Source organism: Hyperolius riggenbachi, chromosome 12 (assembly GCF_040937935.1).
Source record: "Hyperolius riggenbachi isolate aHypRig1 chromosome 12, aHypRig1.pri, whole genome shotgun sequence".
Lineage (NCBI taxonomy): Eukaryota > Metazoa > Chordata > Amphibia > Anura > Hyperoliidae > Hyperolius > Hyperolius riggenbachi.
Genome location: NC_090657.1, coordinates 117128967 through 117152148, shown reverse-complemented (window position 1 = coordinate 117152148; position 23182 = coordinate 117128967). Strand labels below are relative to the sequence as shown.

Here is a 23182-nt window from a genome sequence, read left to right as displayed (position 1 = left end):
AACTACCTGTTGTGTTGAGTGAACCCAGCTCACTGCATATAACTACTTGTTGTGTTGAGTGAACCCAGCTCCCTGCATATAACTACCTGTTGTGTTGAGTGAACCCAGCTCACTGCATATAACTACTTGTTGTTTTGAGTGAACCCAGCTCACTGCATATAACTACCTGTTGTGTTGAGTGAACCCAGCTCACTGCATATAACTATCTGTTGTGTTGAGTGAACCCAGCTCACTGCATATAACTACCTGTTGTGTTGAGTGAACCCAGCTCACTGCATATAACTACCTTTACTGTTCAGTGAACCCACCTCACTGCATATAACCACCTTTACTGTTGAGTGAACCCAGCTCACTGCATATAACTACCTGTTGTGTTGAGTGAACCCAGCTCCCTGCATATAACTACCTGTTGTGTTGAGTGAACCCACCTCACTGCATATAACTACCTGTTGTGTTGAGTGAACCCAGCTCACTGCATATAACTACCTTTACTGTTCAGTGAACCCACCTCACTGCATATAACCACCTTTACTGTTGAGTGAACCCAGCTCACTGCATATAACTACCTGTTGTGTTGAGTGAACCCACCACACTGCATATAACTACCTGTTGTGTTGAGTGAACCCAGCTCACTGCATATAACTACCTGTTGTGTTGAGTGAACCCAGTTCACTGCATATAACTACCTTTACTGTTCAGTGAACCCACCTCACTGCATCTAACTACCTGCTGTGTTGAGTGAACCCAGCTCGCTGCATCTAACTACCTGTTGTGTTGAGTGAACCCACCTCACTGCATATAACTACCTGTTGTGTTGAGTGAACTCAGCTTACTGCATATAACTACCTTTACTGTTCAGTGAACCCACCTCACTGCATATAACTACCTTTATTGTTCAGTGAACCCACCTCACTGCATATAACTACCTTTATTGTTCAGTGAACCCACCTCACTGCATATAACTACCTTTATTGTTCAGTGAACCCACCTCACCGCATGTAACTACCTGTTGTGTTGAGTGAACCCAGCTCACTGCATATAACTACCTGTTGTGTTGAGTGAACCCAGCTCACTGCATATAACTACCTGTTGTGTTGAGTGAACCCAGCTCACTGCATATAACTACCTTTATTGTTCAGTGAACCCACCTCACTGCATCTAACTACCTTTACTGTTGAGTGAACCAAGCTCACTGCATATCACTACCTGTTGTGTTGAGTGAACCCAGCTCACTGCATATAACTACCTGTTGTGTTGAGTGAACCCAGCTCACTGCATATAACTACCTCTTGTGTTGAGTGAACCCAGCTCACTGCATATAACTACCTTTACTGTTCAGTGAACCCACCTCACTGCATATAACTACCTTTATTGTTCAGTGAACCCACCTCACTGCATATAACTACCTTTATTGTTCAGTGAACCCACCTCACTGCATATAACTACCTGTTGTGTTGAGTGAACCCAGCTCACTGCATATAACTACCTTTATTGTTCAGTGAACCCACCTCACTGCATCTAACTACCTTTATTGTTGAGTGAACCCAGCTCACTGCATATAACTACCTGTTGTGTTTCAAGGAGGAGGTCCGCACCAGTTCAGGATTCTAGATGTATGTCTTTATTCAGGACGTATCCAATGTAAAATAGACACATGCATCAAATTGCTGACATGTTTCGAGCTCTCTCAGCTCTTAATCATAGCTGGTTTAAAAAATGGCAACACCCCCTATAAATAGGAGGGAGTCATGAATCCGCCTTCCAAAATCCCTCCCCCAAATGGAGGTGGGAAGAAAGGCAATCTTTCACAGTGATAAACAGATACTAGATCCCTACCATCTGCCACAATACAAAATGCTGTGTACAAGAAGATAAAATATTGTTCACATATGAAATTGCAAAATACAAAATATAAAAGATTAAAATATGACTGGAAAAGCGTGATAAGTCAACTGTATATGATCATACACGGGTATCACTAGCCGGCAATAGGGTTTAAGGGAAAGAAAGGGGGGGAGGGAGAAGAGAAGGGAAGAAGGGGGGAGGAAGAGAAAAAAAGGGGGGGGAGGGGAAAAGGGGGGAAGGAAGGGGGGAGAAGAGGGAAAAAGAGTCACTGAGTGATAAAGGCCAGGTCCCACCTGGCATTAAGACCATGGGGCGACCTCGTCCCCAAACGGTATATCCACATGGCTTCTCTTTTGAGAAGGATCTTATATAGGTCACCACCTCTTCTTGATAACATAACCTTCTCTAACCCCTTTACATGGGGTGGTGGGAAGAACGCCATGTCTTTGGGGGAGACTGCCGTCTGCTGGAGAGTGTTGTGTGGTACGGGAGGTACATCGACGACCTTTTAATTATCCTGAGGGGTGATATTTCCAGTGCAGCCTCCTTAGTTGAATACTTCAACCAAAATACATTGAACTTGCAGTTCACGCATACGGTTGACATCATGTCGATTAACTATTTGGATGTCACTTTGAGTGGGGATGGTGTATCTGGACAGATCAACACCTCCACCTATAGAAAACCGTGTGGTGGCAACACAACCCTCAGGGCAAACAGCTGTCATCCAGCTCACACTATTCGTGGCATTCCTGTTGGTGAATTCACCAGAGCAAGGCGTAATTGCTCGAAGGATGAAAATCTGAAGAGTGAGCTTGATGTCGTTGAGAAACGCCTGAGGGCACGAGGCTACCCGTCATGGTCTATTGGCAGAGGGAGATCTAAAGCCATGCAGAGAACCCAGACTGATTTGTTACAGAGTGACGGTCATTTAGTCCGCGACACATATAAACCTACGTTTGTGACTACCTACTCAGCTGAGTACAGGCGGGTGACTGATATCATCTCCAAGTATCTTCCTATTTTGGAGGGGGATGAAGGTCTCTCGCCTGTTCTGAGAAATGGAGTCAGGTTTTCTAGTCGGCGGGCCCCCACTTTGGGACAAATCCTTTCCCCTAGTTTATTCACGTCTAGTGCCTCGACGGACACTTGGCTGACAGTTAAGGGCTCCTACAAGTGTGGGATAGCCACATGTAGATACTGCCACCTTCATAATAAAACCAGGACGGCTGTCTCTGTCTCTAATGGCCATACTTATAGCCTCAAGCAGTTCATTAATTGTGGCACACGCTATGTTATTTATCTTATTGACTGCACTCTTTGTTCCCTCCAATATGTTGGGTGTTCCACCAGGCCTATGAGACAGAGAATAGCCGAACATTATCTAGGGGCAGGGTGGTCTTCCACTCATATTTCAAACGTGGCTAAGCATTTTAGGGAAGTGCACGGGGGTGACATGATGGGTTTCCGGTTTCAGGGGTTAGAGAAGGTTATGTTATCAAGAAGAGGTGGTGACCTATATAAGATCCTTCTCAAAAGAGAAGCCATGTGGATATACCGTTTGGGGACGAGGTCGCCCCATGGTCTTAATGCCAGGTGGGACCTGGCCTTTATCACTCAGTGACTCTTTTTCCCTCTTCTCCCCCCTTCCTTCCCCCCTTTTCCCCTCCCCCCCCTTTTTTTCTCTTCCTCCCCCCTTCTTCCCTTCTCTTCTCCCTCCCCCCCTTTCTTTCCCTTAAACCCTATTGCCGGCTAGTGATACCCGTGTATGATCATATACAGTTGACTTATCACGCTTTTCCAGTCATATTTTAATCTTTTATATTTTGTATTTTGCAATTTCATATGTGAACAATATTTTATCTTCTTGTACACAGCATTTTGTATTGTGGCAGATGGTAGGGATCTAGTATCTGTTTATCACTGTGAAAGATTGCCTTTCTTCCCACCTCCATTTGGGGGAGGGATTTTGGAAGGCGGATTCATGACTCCCTCCTATTTATAGGGGGTGTTGCCATTTTTTAAACCAGCTATGATTAAGAGCTGAGAGAGCTCGAAACATGTCAGCAATTTGATGCATGTGTCTATTTTACATTGGATACGTCCTGAATAAAGACATACATCTAGAATCCTGAACTGGTGCGGACCTCCTCCTTGACATATACTGTGGGCCTTGCTGACCTGATCCTGCACAGTACAGCGATTGGTGGGTAGAGCGGTGTGTACACCAACGTTCATACCTGTTGTGTTGAGTGAACCCAGCTCCCTGCATATAACTACCTGTTGTGTTGAGTGAACCCACCTCACAGCATATAACTACCTGTTGTGTTAAGTGAACCCAGCTCACTGCATATAACTACCTTTACTGTTCAGTGAACCCACCTCACTGCATATAACCACCTTTACTGTTGAGTGAACCCAGCTCATTGCATATAACTACCTGTTGTGTTAAATGAACCCACCACACTGCATATAATTACCTGTTGTGTTGAGTGAACCCAGCTCACTGCATATAACTGCCTGTTGTGTTGAGTGAACCCAGCTCACTGCATATAACTACCTTTATTGTTCAGTGAACCCACCTTACTGCATATAACTACCTTTATTGTTCAGTGAACCCACCTCACTGTATCTAACTACCTTTATTGTTGAGTGAACCCAGCTCACTGCATATAACTACCTGTTGTGTTGAGTGAACCCAGCTCCCTGCATATAACTACCTGTTGTGTTGAGTGAACCCAGCTCCCTGCATATAACTACTTGTTGTTTTGAGTGAACCTAGCTCACTGCATATAACTACCTGTTGTGTTGAGTGAACCCAGCTCACTGCATATAACTACCTTTATTGTTCAGTGAACCCACCTCACTGCATATAACTACCTTTATTGTTCAGTGAACCCACTTCACTGCATATAACTACCTGTTGTGTTGAGTGAACCCAGCTCACTGCATATAACTACCTTTACTGTTGAGTGAACCCAGCTCACTGCATATAACTACCTTTACTGTTCAGTGAACCCACCTCACTGCATATAACCACCTTTACTGTTGAGTGAACCCAGCTCACTGCATATAACTACCTGTTGTGTTGAGTGAACCCAGCTCCCTGCATATAACTACCTCTTGTGTTGAGTGAACCCAGCTCACTGCATATAACTACCTTTACTGTTCAGTGAACCCACCTCACTGCATATAACTACCTTTATTGTTCAGTGAACCCACCTCACTGCATATAACTACCTTTATTGTTCAGTGAACCCACCTCACTGCATATAACTACCTGTTGTGTTGAGTGAACCCAGCTCACTGCATATAACTACCTTTATTGTTCAGTGAACCCACCTCACTGCATCTAACTACCTTTATTGTTGAGTGAACCCAGCTCACTGCATATAACTACCTCTTGTGTTGAGTGAACCCAGCTCCCTGCATATAACTACCTGTTGTGTTGAGTGAACCCAGCTCACTGCATATAACTACTTGTTGTGTTGAGTGAACCCAGCTCCCTGCATATAACTACCTGTTGTGTTGAGTGAACCCAGCTCACTGCATATAACTACTTGTTGTTTTGAGTGAACCCAGCTCACTGCATATAACTACCTGTTGTGTTGAGTGAACCCACCTCACTGCATATAACTACCTGTTGTGTTGAGTGAACCCAGCTCACTGCATATAACTACCTTTACTGTTCAGTGAACCCACCTCACTGCATATAACCACCTTTACTGTTGAGTGAACCCAGCTCACTGCATATAACTACCTGTTGTGTTGAGTGAACCCAGCTCCCTGCATATAACTACCTGTTGTGTTGAGTGAACCCACCTCACTGCATATAACTACCTGTTGTGTTGAGTGAACCCAGCTCACTGCATATAACTACCTTTACTGTTCAGTGAACCCACCTCACTGCATATAACCACCTTTACTGTTGAGTGAACCCAGCTCACTGCATATAACTACCTGTTGTGTTGAGTGAACCCACCACACTGCATATAACTACCTGTTGTGTTGAGTGAACCCAGCTCACTGCATATAACTACCTGTTGTGTTGAGTGAACCGAGCTCACTGCATATAACTACCTGTTGTGTTGAGTGAACCCAGCTCACTGCATATAACTACCTTTATTGTTCAGTGAACCCACCTCACTGCATATAACTACCTTTATTGTTCAGTGAACCCACCTCACTGCATCTAACTACCTTTATTGTTGAGTGAACCCACCTCACTGCATATAACTACCTGTTGTGTTGAGTGAACCCAGCTCACTGCATATAACTACCTTTACTGTTCAGTGAACCCACCTCACTGCATATAACCACCTTTACTGTTGAGTGAACCCAGCTCACTGCATATAACTACCTGTTGTGTTGAGTGAACCCACCACACTGCATATAACTACCTGTTGTGTTGAGTGAACCCAGCTCACTGCATATAACCACCTTTACTGTTCAGTGAACCCACCTCACTGCATATAACCACCTTTACTGTTGAGTGAACCCAGCTCACTGCATATAACTACCTGTTGTGTTGAGTGAACCCACCACACTGCATATAACTACCTGTTGTGTTGAGTGAACCCAGCTCACTGCATATAACTACCTGTTGTGTTGAGTGAACCGAGCTCACTGCATATAACTACCTGTTGTGTTGAGTGAACCCAGCTCACTGCATATAACTACCTTTATTGTTCAGTGAACCCACCTCACTGCATATAACTACCTTTATTGTTCAGTGAACCCACCTCACTGCATCTAACTACCTTTATTGTTGAGTGAACCCAGCTCACTGCATATAACTACCTGTTGTGTTGAGTGAACCCAGCTCACTGCATATAACTACCTTTACTGTTCAGTGAACCCACCTCACTGCATATAACTACCTTTATTGTTCAGTGAACCCACCTCACTGCATCTAACTACCTGCTGTGTTGAGTGAACCCAGCTCACTGCATCTAACTACCTGTTGTGTTGAGTGAACCCACCTCACTGCATATAACTACCTGTTGTGTTGAGTGAACTCAGCGTACTGCATATAACTACCTTTACTGTTCAGTGAACCCACCTCACTGCATATAACTACCTTTATTGTTCAGTGAACCCACCTTACTGCATATAACTACCTTTATTGTTCAGTGAACCCACCTCACTGCATATAACTACCTTTATTGTTCAGTGAACCCACCTCACTGCATATAACTACCTGTTGTGTTGAGTGAACCCAGCTCACTGCATATAACTACCTGTTGTGTTGAGTGAACCCAGCTCACTGCATATAACTACCTGTTGTGTTGAGTGAACCCAGCTCACTGCATATAACTACCTTTACTGTTGAGTGAACCCAGCTCACTGCATATAACTACCTGTTGTGTTGAGTGAACCCAGCTCACTGCATATAACTACCTTTACTGTTCAGTGAACCCACCTCACTGCATATAACCACCTTTACTGTTGAGTGAACCCAGCTCACTGCATATAACTACCTGTTGTGTTGAGTGAACCCACCTCACTGCATATAACTACCTGTTGTGTTGAGTGAACCCAGCTCACTGCATATAACTACCTTTACTGTTCAGTGAACCCACCTCACTGCATATAACCACCTTTACTGTTGAGTGAACCCAGCTCACTGCATATAACTACCTGTTGTGTTGAGTGAACCCACCACACTGCATATAACTACCTGTTGTGTTGAGTGAACCCAGCTCACTGCATATAACTACCTGTTGTGTTGAGTGAACCCAGCTCACTGCATATAACTACCTGTTGTGTTGAGTGAACCCAGCTCACTGCATATAACTACCTGTTGTGTTGAGTGAACCCAGCTCACTGCATATAACTACCTGTTGTGTTGAGTGAACCCAGCTCACTGCATATAACTACCTTTATTGTTCAGTGAACCCACCTCACTGCATATAACTACCTTTATTGTTCAGTGAACCCACCTCACTGCATCTAACTACCTTTATTGTTGAGTGAACCCAGCTCACTGCATATAACTACCTTTACTGTTGAGTGAACCCAGCTCACTGCATATAACTACCTGTTGTGTTGAGTGAACCCAGCTCACTGCATATAACTACCTGTTGTGTTGAGTGAACCCAGCTCACTGCATATAACTACCTTTACTGTTCAGTGAACCCACCTCACTGCATATAACTACCTTTATTGTTCAGTGAACCCACCTCACTGCATCTAACTACCTGCTGTGTTGAGTGAACCCAGCTCGCTGCATCTAACTACCTGTTGTGTTGAGTGAACCCACCTCACTGCATATAACTACCTGTTGTGTTGAGTGAACTCAGCTTACTGCATATAACTACCTTTACTGTTCAGTGAACCCACCTCACTGCATATAACTACCTTTATTGTTCAGTGAACCCACCTCACTGCATATAACTACCTTTATTGTTCAGTGAACCCACCTCACTGCATATAACTACCTTTATTGTTCAGTGAACCCAGCTCACTGCATATAACTACCTGTTGTGTTGAGTGAACCCAGCTCACTGCATATAACTACCTGTTGTGTTGAGTGAACCCAGCTCTCTGCATATAACTACCTGTTGTGTTGAGTGAACCCAGCTCACTGCATATAACTACCTTTACTGTTGAGTGAACCCAGCTCACTGCATATAACTACCTGTTGTGTTGAGTGAACCCAGCTCACTGCATATAACTACCTGTTGTGCTGAGTGAACCCACCTCACTGCATATAACTACCTTTTCTGTTGAGTGAACTCACCTCACTGCATATACCTAGCATCCCCCCGAGATGGACAAAATGGACAAACCAGTTAGAGGAAGAGGTAGAGGCAGACCCAGAGGAAGGCCACCTGGCACCGGCAAGTCTGTGTGAGGTGGTGTTGCTGTGATTTCGTGCGGGCCTGGCCCAAAATACAGTGCTCAGAAGAAGGCACGTGCCATCACTTCCCAAAATTGTGAGGACGTGGTTGAGTATTTAACACAAAACACCTCATCTCCCGCAGCCAGTGCCACCAGAGCTAGTACAAGCACCACATCCGCTGCATTTGACACTTCGCAGGAGTTATTTGGTGGTGGTGGTGGTGAAATCACTGATTCACAGCCACTACTGCAACAACAAGAAGAAGGCGCAGGTATACCACCTCATACGTCTGAGTTACGTGGCGATAGTATGGACGCAACATGTGAGGAGGGGGCTGATGAACCACCTGAAGTTGGTGCAGTTGTGGAGTTGTCTGAGGAAAGTGAAGCTGGGCAAGAGAATTATGATGACGATTATACGGATGCCACGTATGTTCCCAGTAGAGGAGATGACCAGGGGACAGTTCAGAGGGGGAGTCAGAGAGGAGTAGGAGGAGACAACTCCATGATAGAAGCAGAGGGAGCTTGTCCTCAGAAACAGCTGGGGGCAGTGTCCGGCGCCATGTATCGCCAGCTATGGCCAGCCAGCCAACATGCCCTTCAACGTCAGCTGCTGATGCCACCGTAGCGCCATCACCCAAGGGGGGCTCAGCTGTTTGAAATTTTTTTAACATGTGTGTCTCAGATCGGAGCAAAGCCATCTGTTCTCTATGCCAGCAAAAATTGAGCTGTGGAAAGGCCAACTCTCACGTAGGGACAAGTGCCGTACAAAGGCACCTGGAAAAAAGGCACAAACAGCTATGGCAAGAACACCTGAGGAAAAGCAGTGCCCAAAAGACAAGCCAGCCTCCTTCTCCTCTTCCTCCTTCAGGTGCATCATCTTCTTCAGCCGCTTTCTCCCTTGCACCTTCACAGCCACCCTCCTCCACACCGACTCTGCCCTTGAGCGTTTCCTTCTCCTCTGCCCACAGCAATAGCCAGCTGTCCGTAAAGGAAGTATTTGAGCGTAAGAAGCAAATGTCTGGCAGTCACCCTCTCGCCCGGCGTCTGACAGCTGGCGTGGCGGAACTATTAGCTCGCCAGCTATTACCATACAAGCTGATGGAGTCAGAGGCTTTCCATAAGTTTGTGGCCATTGGTACACCACAGTGGAAGATACCAGGCCGCAATTATTTTTCACAAAAGGCCATACCCAAACTGTACCGTGCAGTTCAGAGGCAAGTGGTGTCATCTGTTGCGAAGAGCGTTGGGTCAAGGGTCCACCTGACCACGGATGCCTGGTCTGCCAAGCACGGGCAGGGCCGCTACATTACGTACACAGCCCATTGGGTCAACCTGGTGACCAATGGCAGCAAGCAGGGAGTACGTGGCTGCGCAGCGGACCAACTTGTGACACCTCCACGGCTTGCAGGCAGGCCTCCTGCCACCTCCTCTCCGCCTGCTACATCCTCTTCGCTGTCGTCATCCTCCTTCTCCTCCTTGGCTGGTGCCGCGATCTACTCTCCAGCTACACAGCACCTGCACCCCAGGGCCTATGCTGCATGCCAGGTACGATGGTGTCACGCAGTCTTAGACATGTCTTGCCTCAAAGCGGAGAGTCACACTGGAGCAGCTCTCCTGGCTGCTCTTAACAAACAGGTGGAGCAATGACTGACCCTGCACCAGCTGGAGATCGGCAACGTGGTGTGTGACAATGGCAGCAATCTCATTTCCGCATTGAATTTTGGAAAGCTGACACATGTACCCTGCATGGCACATGTGCTGAATCTGGTCGTGCAAAAATTTGTGTCCAAGTACCCAGGCTTAGAGGACGTCCTGAAGCAGGCCAGGAAGTTGTGTAGGCATTTCAGGTGATCTTACACAGCCATGGCACGCTTTGCAGACATTCAGCGTAGAAACAATTTGCCGGTGAGACGCCTCATTTGCGATAGGCTGACTCACTGGAATTCCACCCTGCTCATGTTCTCTCGCCTGCTAGACCAGGAAAAAGCCGTCACCCAGTACCTGTATGATTACAGTACAAGGACACAATCTTCGAAGATGGGGATGTTGTGGCCCAACAATTGGACACTGATGCAAAATGCATGCAGGATCATGGAGCCCTTTGAGGTGGTGACCAAACTGGTGAGTCGCGCTGAGGGCACCATCAGCGACTTCCTGGAGCGTGCCGTGCGTAGAGTGGTGGATACAGCTGTGGAGGAGCGTAAACGAGAACAGTTACGGCAGGAGGAGTCGTGGGAGCGATTTTCATCCGAACCAGATGTCTCCTCAACACCTGCGGCAGCACAGAAGGGGGAGGAGGAGGCAGAAGAGGAGTCGTGTGGGGAAGGAGAGGAGTCAAACTCTGATGATGATGATGAGGAAGGTGTTTCTATGGAGGAGGAAGATGCGGCGGAAGAAGAACAACCGCGGCAGCCGTCGCAGGGGGCTTCTGCTGCTCCACGTTCCCGTGGTATTGTTCGTGGCTGGGGGGAGGAAGAGGAGTTGCGTGCCATCACTGAGGAAGAGCAAGAGGAGATGTAGAGTACGTCTGCATCCAGCTTTGTGCAGATGGCCTCTTTCATGTTGTCCAGCCTGTTGAGGGACCCCCGTATCAAAAAACTCAAGGGGAATGACCTGTACTGGGTGGCCACGCTACTAGACCCTCGGTACAGGCACAAAGTGGCGGACCTGTTACCAACTCAACACAAGGCGGAAAGGATGCAGCACTTGCAGAACAAGCTGTCAATGATGCTTTACAATGCGTTTAAGGGTGATGTGGCAGCACAACGCTATCAAGGTACCACTGGCAGTATTCCTCCTCCTCCCAAGTCCACGCAGGCAAGGACAGGATGCTCCAGCGATCTCAGGGTGATGTCGGACATGCGGAAATTCTTTAGTCCAACTCCTCGCCATAGTCCTTCCGGATCCACCCTCCACCAACGCCTGGACCGGCAGGTAGCTGACTACCTGGCCTTGAGTGTGGATGTAGACACTGCGAAAAGCGACGATGAACCCTTGGACTATTGGTTGCGCAGGCTTGACCTGTGGCCAGAGCTGTCCCAATTTGCCATACAACTTCTCTCTTGCCCTGCCGCAAGCGTCCTGTCATAAAGGACCTTCAGTGCAGCTGGAGGCATTGTCACTGAGAAGAGAAGTTGCCTAAATCATGACAGTGTCCAGTACCTGACCTTTATCAAAATGAATGAGGCATGGATCCCGGGGGGCTACTGCATGACCGAAGACTAAGTCAGTCCCCACACACAGCATCTCTGTCTGCAGGCCACTTGTCTTCTCCGCCACCACCTACAGGGTCCAGGACTCTAGGCGGATTCCTGAATTTTTAAGGCCGCTGCTAGCAGCGGCCGCTACACTAATTTTTCTGGTGTTTGTACATGCCTGCCTAATTTTCTGGCTGCACTGCGGGCGGCTGCAACAAAAAAACAAAAGGCATGTACATGTGCCCATCCCCCTTTGTAATCATTACCTTGTCGCGGTGAAGGGGCTTGCGTATCACAATGAAGCAATGACCGCCGGCTATTTGAGTGTCTCGGGTGGGGGTGGCACACAAAAGATAATAAGGTTGTTGCTTCATTGTGGTCAGACCAAATTTGATCAGCTGGACAGTCACTGTTGTTCTATCATTGAGCTACCACAGCCTGGCGACCATATGGGCTTGAAAACCGCCACAGCCTACACTCTCGCCACGGTGCGCACCAGTCCAGCACGGTCGTCACTACACAAACAGCTGTTTGCGGTGCGTTACACAGTGAGTTTGGTGTGTCAGTGTGAAGCAGTACTCTAATTACACTCCTTGATTGATGTATACACATGCAAGATGTTTTAAAGCACTTTAGGCCTGCAATTTAGCATTCAATGTTATTTCTGCCCTTAAAACGCTGCTTTGCGTCAAATCCAGATTTTCCCCGGGACTTTGGGCATGTATTCCGCTCCGCCATGCTCCCCTCCAGGTGTTAGACCCCTTGAAACATGTTTTCCATCACTTTTGTGGCCAGCATAATTTTTTTTATTTTTCAAAGTTCGCCTCCCCATTGAAGTCTATTGCGGTTCGCGACATCTCTAATCGGAGGTTCGCGACATCTCTAGTCCAGCACGGCAGTCACTACACAAACAGCTGTTTGCAGTCCCTGCATACCTTTCACTGCATTTGTGACTGCACATTGTATTATACCTGGCAGTCAGTGCATACCTTTCACTTGAATGGATGGCAGACTTGCCCTCCATAACAGATTCTCATTAAAGGATTTAAAATGTATTTGTCTCCTATACAGCAGGGCCTCGAAAGTCCTACTGTATTGTTATTTTTCATCAATACCTCCCTGAGTCGGGACTTGCATGCCATGCCTGCTGCCTCCCTTGGATTTGTGGTGGTAGCCGTTCCTGCTCCTTTGACCACAGCGTGCCTGCTGCCTTCCTTGGATGTGTGGTGGTGGTAGCCGTTTCTCAGGCTCCCACTCCGGACCAGAATCGAACCCTGATTCCCCGGCCATTACCCGTGGTCACCATGGTACTGAGAAAGTAATATGGAAACTTGTTTATCAGTCACACAGTTGAATGAATGGCAGACTTGCCCTCCATAACAGATTCTCATTAAAGGATTTAAAGTTGATTTGTCTCATATACAGCAGGGCCTCGAAAGTCCTACTGTGTTGTTATTTTTCGTCAATACCTGCATGAGTCGGGACTTGCAGGCCATGCCTGCTGCCTCTCTTGGATTTGTGGTGGTAGCCATTCCTGCTCCTTTGCCCACAGCGTGCCTGCTGCCTTTCTTGGATGTGTGGTGGTGGTAGCCGTTTCTCAGGCTCCCACTCCGGACTGGAATCGAACCCTGATTCCCCGGCCATTACTGTGGTCACCATGGTACTGAGAAAGTAATATGGAAACTTGTTTATCAGTCACACCGTTGAATGAATGGCAGACTTGCCCTCCATAACAGATTCTCGTTAAAGGTACTGAACAGCAAGCAGAACAAGTATTTAAAAAATAGATGTAAGTTTTAACAATGGTAAAGAAATAACCATCGAAAGTTGATAAGGCAGTCAGACATTACCTGACATCACTAAGTGAGGAAGAGCAATCTCGCCATGGTGCACAGTAGTCCAGCACGTCACTACACAAACAGCTGTTTGCGGTGCGTTACACAGTGAGTTTGGTGTGTCAATGTGAAGCAGTACACTAATTACACTCCCTGATTGATGTATACACATGCAAGATGTTTTAAAGCACTTTAGGCCTCCAATTTAGCATGCAATGAAATTCCTGCCATTAAAACGCTGCTGTGCGTCAAATCCAGATTTTTCCCTGGACTTTTGGCGTGTATCTCACTCCCCCATGCAAAAACTCAGATGTTAGACCCCTTGAAACATCTTTTCCATCACTTTTGTGGCCAGTGTAAATGTTTCTAATTTTCGAAGTTCACCTCCCCATTGAAGTCTATTGCGGTTCGCGGAAGTTCGTGCAAACCGAACTTTTTGCCGAGGTTCGCGTTTGAGGTTCGAAAATCGGAGGTAAATGTTCTTTGGTTGATTTCTTCAATATTCATGTGACATTTCTTATGTTTGTAAAAACCTGTCTAACACAATATCATTTTGTTGTTGTTTGAATCAGTTTTTACCCTTTTTTCTCAGGTGGTCTGGTGTTTTTTGGAATCTGCAGCCTAGTGTTGGATGTGTTTAAAATTGGCTATTACATAAGCTACATTGATTGTGAATCACCAATTAAACTTATTCACCCAATGGTGCAAAGTGCCTTCATTATCCTTCAGGTAGGCTTTTAAATCAACCGCACTTAGCTGTTCTAATGCTAGGTGCCATCTGGTTCAAACAAAACCGATATTAAGAGTACCTGTTCAGGAGATATTTTCTTTTGTTTTACAGACTTATTTTCTCTGGGTGTCCAGTAAACACTGTGTACAGATATACACAAATATTTCCAGGTAAGGTAATCTTCATATTTCAGAGAATTGGCAGCAAAACATGCACAGATAGCTTAATATTTTTATATGAATAGTTAGAGACGGATTACTGGGAAGGCCACAAAGGTCATGGTTTAGGGCAATAAAAAATCAGCAGGGCGCAGGACTTTGAGAGATAAGAGGTCACATGTCAAAATAAATCACCTCTCCTACTTTGCTCTGGTCTGCCTGAATTTCAGAGATCCCTGCATCTCTCTCACTTGTGCAGAATGTGTGTGATGACAGTCAGCATCTGCTGTCACCTGATGATCCTGTCCTCTGTATGATGAGTGAAGATATACAAGCTGCTGGGAGAAGAAAAATATATGGGCTCAAGTAGCAGAACTCTTGAGTTCGGATTAGTTTCTTCATGCACGCATTCAGGGGACAGGAATTATCAGTTCTCCTCTCCTCGACTGATGTTAGTTTATCACTGGTCAGAGCTGTTAAAGACCTGAGACCTGTTACATTTATGGTTTTTTTTTTTCCCTAGGGAATCACAGCAACATTCTCTGTGCTACAGTTGAACTCTTTCCTGTCTTTTTTTTTAGTAACAGCAAAGCATTGTACTGTGTTAGCCATCAGTGAACGACGGATGTTTTGAAACAGAATGACAACAGTATTACATTTATTTATATTTGCAAAAGAATCTATGCATCTCCTGCTGACGGTATATATAGCTATGTGCTCTAACATCTTGTATACAGGAACAAAGTCTAAAGAGGCTCATTAGCCAAAAGCTTACTTTTTTTCTTTTCAGTTAGCCAATAAATGGTATCATTCTGTTTCAAAACTTCCTGCTGACTGATTTTAAGATCTGTCTTAACTTGCCCTAAGTGCTGAATTGTCACTGTGTAAAGTACACCTGAGCTTATGCTAAGTACACACGATACAATTTTCTGACAGATTTGCTGTCAGATCGACTATTTCCAACATGTCCAATCTGCTTTCCGATGGATTTTCTGAATCATATTCCAAAGAAGTGAACAGAAAATCGATTGAAAAATTGATCAGATCAGACATGTTGGAAATAATCGATCCGACAGTAAATCTGTCAGAGAATTGCATCATGTGTACCTAGCATTACACTACATCTATGCCAGCGTGTGTAGTTTGAGATCCTTCTACTTACCTATTCTCTGTTTTGGGTGGGCTTCTCTCCAATGCACTGCCTTGTCACCAGTTTGTGGCTCTGACTGCAGCTAGTCGCACAGAGGACAAAGAAGCAGTGCATGCTCTGGCCACTCGCGCTCCTTGTAATTTGGTGCTCCTGCCTGGATGTGCACAGCAGCCGAGTGTTATGGGTACGCGTACTTGACAAGTGCTGCTTATACACAAGTGTCATTTCTGAAGTATGCAAGCCCAGAACACTAGCGGCTGCTATGCACTCAGGCAGGAGTGCAATATTACATGGAGTGGACAGAGCATTCACTGCTTCTTTGTTTAACAGGGGCAGAGCAGCAAAACAGAGGGGAGCCCATCAGTGGCATTGCTAGGGGCTTACAACCGGGGCTAGTGCCCCTGATCTGGTCAAAGTTACCTGGGAACGTTTCCATGGCAACAGAGCATGGCTGTAGAGATACAGACGCTCGTAGCCTGGTTGGGGATCACATGGGGCTGGGCAGCCAGTAAGAGAGAGAATTGAGCCTAACTCGACTATCACTGGCTGCCCGGCCCCATGTGAGCCCGGCCAGGCTAGAGCGACTGTGTATCTCCTTACCGCGCAGTATGATTTGTCAGCAGAAGCAGGGTATTGAGAGATGCTGAACGTGAGTTTCTAGCGTATTGGGCAGGGAGGACTGGGATTACAGCAAAGAAAACTGATGGGTGCTGTGGAGATACATGTGGAAGCTATAAGAGGCAAGTTTGCATACCTGTCTCCGGACCCAGCAGCCCAACTTTGCCTTCCTCAAGGTGCACACACTAGACACAGCCTGTGTCAGACTGTGCCTGTGTGCTGATGCTGCTGGTTATGGCAATGGATGGATGGGAATGTTTGTGTATAGTATATGAGTCACCTGACCTCCCCTACTGACCTTACGACCTAGTGTTCATATGATGTAGCTTTGGCAAAACTAGCTCAGGAAGGAGGGAGGTCAGCCAGGCACACTCTGTGTAAGCTTCTCAAAGGAGGGTTCTGTGTGAGAGTAGGGTTAGGTATAGTTACAGTACAATATACACCAGCAGGGGGGTGGTTAGGGCCCTTTTCCACCAGCGCGTTTGCGCTGGCTGAATCGCAAAACCACAAACCGCTAGCGATTTTACAATCGCTACGGTTTGCTTTTTAACATAGGAATCGCGGTAGGTCATTTCCACTACCGCGATTCGCTTTTGTCGGGAACGCGAACGCGCGGCGGAGCGATAATTGCCGCGATTTTGCTATGCAGTGTATAGCATAGCAAAATCGCGGCGGCGAACGTCGGGGAATCGCCGGTAATTGCGATTCAGCAATCGCTAGCGTTCAGCGTGAACGCTAGCGATTGCTAGTGGAAAAGGGCCCTTAGGGTTAGGCACCACCAGGGGGGTGGTTAGGGTTAGGCACCACCAGGGGGGTGGTTAGGGTTAGGCACCACCAGGGGGGTGGTTAGGGTTAGGCACCACCAGGGGGTGGTTAGGGTTAGGCACCACCAGGGGTTGGTTAGGGTTAGGCACCACCAGGGGGTCTTAGGGTTAGGCAGGCACCACCAGGGGGGTCTTAGGGTTAGGCACCACTAGGGGGTCTAGGGGTTAGGGATAGGTACAGGGAGGGTTCTGTGTGAGAGTAGGGTTAGGTATAGTTTTAGTAAAATTTTAGTAATACTTACTAATGTTTTACAACACTTATTACGTACGTAGTTATATTTATATCATCGTTATAAACAATATTTTCAGATTTTATTATAAGAAGAAACGATAAATGAAGGTTATTCACAATAATATACAATTATAACGATCAAACATATATTATTGTTTTTTTAACAAACGTAATTATAAGTTTCACTTTAGAAACAGGGAAGATTAACGTTTTCCCAATTGCCGATTTCATACACATTATTTAATGATTTATAAATTTGTAAAACATTATTTGTAAACTAAATACAACACAATATTTTTATAAACGGTATTACTGCTTATCGTTTACACCCCACGACCTTTTTACCGACGCCATTTTTTTATGTACGCGGCTGTCCTGCTGATTCTCTGCCTCTAATACATTTAGCCATAGACCCTGAGCAAGCATACAAATCTGATGTTTCTGACTTCAGTGTGGAGCTGACTGGAGCAAATTCAAATCAATCTAGGACTGACTAACCAAAGATGGTGCAGTCTGCAGTGGCAGTGTGCAATCTAGACTACCTGGCTGGAACCTAGTACAGAGAGTGAGTAAGCTAGAAGGCAGGAGGTGCAGTGAGAAGACAGTGGATTGTAAACGGGTGGCTTCCAAAATGTTTTTTTTTTTTGCAGGTGCTATGCAAGTGCTAGATCCACTGCAGGGGTAGCTGACCGGCAAAAAATTGGCTTGTCCGTGCACTGGAAAATGAGGGGTCATTAGCAGGGCAAAATGTTCATGAACTTAGCAGCAGTTAGGAATTCACTGACAGTGGACATCAACAGGAAACTTTGAATGAAGCCCCCTCTCCTAATAAAAAATGATATCCTAATAATAATAATATTATGGTAGTACATTAGACAATGACTATGGTAGGATTAGATCGTGACCTCTTCTGAGGACAGTCAGTGACATGACTATGTACTCTCTAAAGTGCTGCAGAAGATGTCAGTGCTATATAAATACACAATAATATGGTAGGACATTAGACTATGACTATGGTAGGATTTGATTGTGAACTCATCTGAAGACAGTGAGTGACATGACTATGTACTCTGTAAAGTGCTGCAGAGGATGTCAGTGCTTACCGATACTGTCTGACCATGGTGCTTGCTTAATCGGTCTGGATCAATGGCCTCCGGTCTGTCTGCGCCTGTACACTTAAGTTGGGTGGGCTAAACAATTGCCAGGGAGAGTTGGTTGGTATGGGCTAAACAAATGCCAGGGAGAGTGGGTGGTTGGCAAATGCCAGGGAGGGAGGGAGGGTGGGCTAATAGGTAGGTAGCCTGGTGGGAGGGAGGGTGGGCTAATAGGTAGGTAGCCTGGTGGGAGGGAGGTTGGATGGGTGGGCTAATAGGTAGGTAGCCTGGTGGGAGGGAGGGTTGGCTAATAGGTAGGTAGCTTGGTGAGAGGGAGGATGGGTGGGCTAATAGGTAGGTAGCCTGGTGGGAGGGAGGGTGGGTGGGCTAATAGATAGGTAGCCTGGTTGGCTAATAGGTAGGTAGCCTGGTGGGAGGGAGGGTGGGCTAGTAGGTAGCCTGGTGAGAGGGAAGGTGGGCTAATAGTTAGGTAGCCTGGTGGGAGGGAGGGTGGGCTAATAGGTAGGTAGCCTGGTGGGAGGGGTAGGTAGGTAGCCTGGTGGGTGGGTGGGTAGGTAGCCTGGTTTCAGGGTGGGTAGGTAGCCTGGTGGGAGGGTGGGTAAGTAGCCTGGTGGGTAGGTAGCCTGGTGGGAGGGTGGGGTGGGTAGGTAGCCTGGTGGGAGTGTGGGGTTGGTGGGTAGCTAGCTGGTGGGCTAACAGGTAAGTAGCCTGGTGGGAGGGTGGGCTAATAGGTAGTTAGCTAGCCTGGCGGGGGGCGCGACTCCTTTCCTCCCTCCCTCACCTCGGGGGGCCCCCTCCCGGTATGAGCGGCGGAAGAGCAGCAGATATAGGAAGGCTCCGGTGGGTTCCAGCAGGCGCTAGAGGTTCAGCCGCCTGGTCCACGCTGTCTCCTCTCCTCTGTATGCCGCTCGTTACTTCCCGGTTTAGTGCGAGCAGCATACAGAGGAGAGGAGACAGCGTGGAACAGGCGGCTGAACCTCTAGCGCCTGCAGGGAACCCGCCAGAGCCTTCCAATACCTGCCGCTCTCCCGCCGCATGAGGGGGGGCCCCAAGGTGAGGGAGGGAGGATAGGAGTCGGGGCCTCCAAGGAAAATAAAAAGTAAAAAAAAAACAGTAAAACAAACAAACAAACAAGCAATACTTAATGGGCCCCTGAAACAGCAGAACTTCAGGGGCCCTCGTGCGCTGGCACGGCCTGCACGGCTGTATGTCCACCTGTGATCAGTGAGGCATTTATGACACTGAGAGGAGGGTTTCTGCTGCTCTGCGAGTCTGATGTGCTGGGATTTAGTACCTGTTGGCTGGATTAGCATGTGCTGAGGATTAGTACCTGTTGGCTGGATTAGCATATTGAGTTCACAATATATATAATGTGTTCCGTTTCAGTCCTGTCCTGTCAGTATTTATCTGTTTTGTGTTATTTTTCTATCAGTTTTTTTCTTGGCTGAGAGAAAACTGTCAGGACTGGAACAAAACTGTACAAATTGTATGTTTGATCCCAGCCGTAGGCTACATTACAAGATGTGTATATAAACCTTCAGCGCTAATCAAAAGTCCACCACCATAAGCACCATAAAACTAGATGCGCTTACCAGATTGTCACAGACCTTAATTACAGGGTCTGCAACATAGCATCATAAGGTCAGTGGCCGGTGTCTTCCCAGCTGGCCTCCTCTCCCAATACAGGTATCCGCAATAGTTTACAGGCTCTCATGTGCAGGGATTCCACAGTACATGCATAAAAGATAATGATAAACTCATCTAAGTGTATCAATCTCGTAAAATACAAGCAATAAAGCAATAAAAGATCACTCACATCTGGGTCTTTGTAACAAGGACCCAAAGCAGATTACAGCATATAAATAACACCGGACGCCATCCAGCCAAACGTCCGCCTCGCCCGACCGGTTTCACTGCTATAGTTTCCTCAGGGTCTAAAGACTAAATGGCTGGATCGGCATATATATACAAATATTCACCTTTTGCAAGGAGGTGTTCCCCAGGAAAGCCACGCCGCACGGCCAAAGGGAGCTTCCTGAATCATGGCGCTGCGTTCCACGCAGCGTCACATCCGCTTCCACTCTGCCGAAGGTGGCCAATAAGGAGAAAATACGCTTGTAAATAAAAATGACGTCAGATGGAGGCGGGTGCGCATCCCTTCAAAGCATCTAAAATTAATGATACTCATACTTCCGCAAATTAATAAATGGGTAAAGAGAATTATTTTTTTTTTAAAAAACTGACAATAACTCGAAAGATAGTCAAAAATTAAATTTAATATATTCAGAATTAGATAAAAATTCTAGCAGAATTACCTGCTCACGGACATGAAAATGGACGGCGTCCTGTTTACATTGCATCAATTAAAAATAATCCTACACTGCCATCTACTGTATCAATTCTATTACTACAAGCTGAGTAAAAATTCCAATTCTTATACATTAGAAATAAATCAATTCAGGTCCAATTCTATATTTAAACCATATGGGGTCATACAATTTAACTCATATATCCACTTGGTCTCAAGTTATTTCCCTTATTTTATTAGAACCCCTCCAATTATTTAAATATTTTTGAATACCACAAAAAATTAGACCTGATGGATCCCTTAGGTCTCTTTGTATGCAATTTTACCCCCTGATCTTTTTTAGTGGGGCCCCTTTAGGGTGGGTCTAAAGGGGTGATTCCCCCCTTTTTTAAGTTTATATTAATAAAGGGTTTAGTTTTAAACATATGGTGTTTTAGGATTCCAGGTAGCCAAGTCACAATGCTGGTGTCTATGTATGCCTTTAAATATGCACTGTTGCACTTTATAACTTGAGCACAATAATTTGTTTAATATGTTTTGCATGGATTATGAATGATTGGCACGAAATAATCTCCACTAATGTAATATGTTCACTTCACGTATTTATTTACGTTTGTACGTTTCACTCCCATTTTTACTGCATAGCACAGCCCCTTCACCCCTGACCCTCACTCCCATGTAGAAAAAGCAAAAAGACAATCGAGAGCCCCCAATAGTGTATTACTGGTAGACAAGTAGCGTATTTAGTAAAAGACGAGATAATACTCACAAGTATGGGTTGCCAGCTTCAGGCAACCACTCTCAATGCGTGTGGGGAGATTAGACCTGTCCCCACTCAGGCTAAAAGAAGTCGCTCTCCGTAGAAAAGAAAGGGTAAAACACCCATCCACCAGGTGGATTCCAATGTACAAGAATAAGAACAGAGGCGCCAGCAGAATAAAAATAGTAACCAATTAAAATGTTGGTGACGGGGGTGGACCTGTCTCCCCAACGAAAACACACAACCGCTGTATGATATAACAAATTTAATCAAATTTAGTGAGTACTCCAACAAAAAATTGCAACGCGTTTCTCGGGTCTCAAGCCCGCTTCCTCAGGCAAAATGCAACAGGAGCAACAGCGCAGTAGTGTAAGCTAGTGTAGCGTCTCTGCCTACACTAGCTTACACTAGAGGCAGAGACGCTACACTAGCTTACACTACTGCGCTGTTGCTCCTGTTGCATTTTGCCTGAGGAAGCGGGCTTGAGACCCGAGAAACGCGTTGCAATTTTTTGTTGGAGTACTCACTAAATTTGATTAAATTTGTTATATCATACAGCGGTTGTGTGTTTTCGTTGGGGAGACAGGTCCACCCCCGTCACCAACATTTTAATTGGTTTTAATTGGTTACTATTTTTATTCTGCTGGCGCCTCTGTTCTTTTTCTTTTTCTTGCTCACTCCCATGTAACTCACACCAATGGGACAGCGCTGAGGGCGCGGCTTGAAGACTGTATGTAGGAAGCCGTGCAGCGCTGCCCCGTTTTGGACACACACACGTGCACAAGCGCCAGTCGGCGTGAAACGGCTGTAGAGCCGTCCACATATCCCCAGGTCACCTCTTCCCCGCTCACCCCGGCACCCACATCGATCCAGGTTTGACAATTCTCTTTTTCCATGTCATATATGCTGGCTGTTGGCTGAAAGATGGAATAAAAACATGCAAGAGGAAGGTGCACAGCGTCCTTTCTGTGTGCTATATGTTAAAGTTTGTGCCCTGCACTGTCAAAAAGCTTGCTGCCCTTCTCCCTGCTTGGACTGTGAGCCAACTAATAGGTGCTAATGTATGGGTAAAGCTTTTCGCAGTTTTGTTGGAGCTAGCTTTACCCCCCGTTTAATCAGCTGTGTGCCAAGTGATTTTCCCTACTAAAGTGTACTACACTACATATTTAGGCTCACATGTGATGAATTATTCCTGTTATCATATCTTTAACACTGGGTGCCCTTCTATATATCACCTCTGGCCATTTAGGTATCAATGGACGAAATCTGTAAGTATCGGCCAGTGCTTATTCAAAATTTTCTTTAATTTATTATGTTGCTGTTAGAATCCGCTCTGCTGGACTTGATTCCCTGGACTGCCTTGTTTCCTATGCAGCTTGCATGGTTCAGTCCAGGGAAAAGAGTCCTTTTTGTGAGTTTGCAAGGCTGACTGAGTTGCATTCACTTGTCATGCAAATTGCTTGTCTGCTTCCTTTGAAGGTTTCTAGTATAAATGTCACTTCCTCCCAGAATTCATCGCTCGACATAGTTTTCTGATTAGGGAAACTTACCTTGGAGCCTCAGC

General features: G+C 46.1%; 1 protein-coding gene across 1 annotated transcript in view; it reads left to right on the top strand.

Annotated features, from left to right (window-relative positions):
• The window catches only part of LOC137542311 (proton channel OTOP2-like), a 128118-nt gene that overhangs the window by 36997 nt on the left and 67939 nt on the right, over positions 1–23182 (top strand). The window contains exons 3-4 of the mRNA XM_068264136.1: positions 14316–14452; positions 14565–14623. Of these exons, the coding sequence (XP_068120237.1) occupies positions 14316–14452; positions 14565–14623 (196 nt within the window). The remainder of the gene's footprint in view (positions 1–14315; positions 14453–14564; positions 14624–23182) is intronic.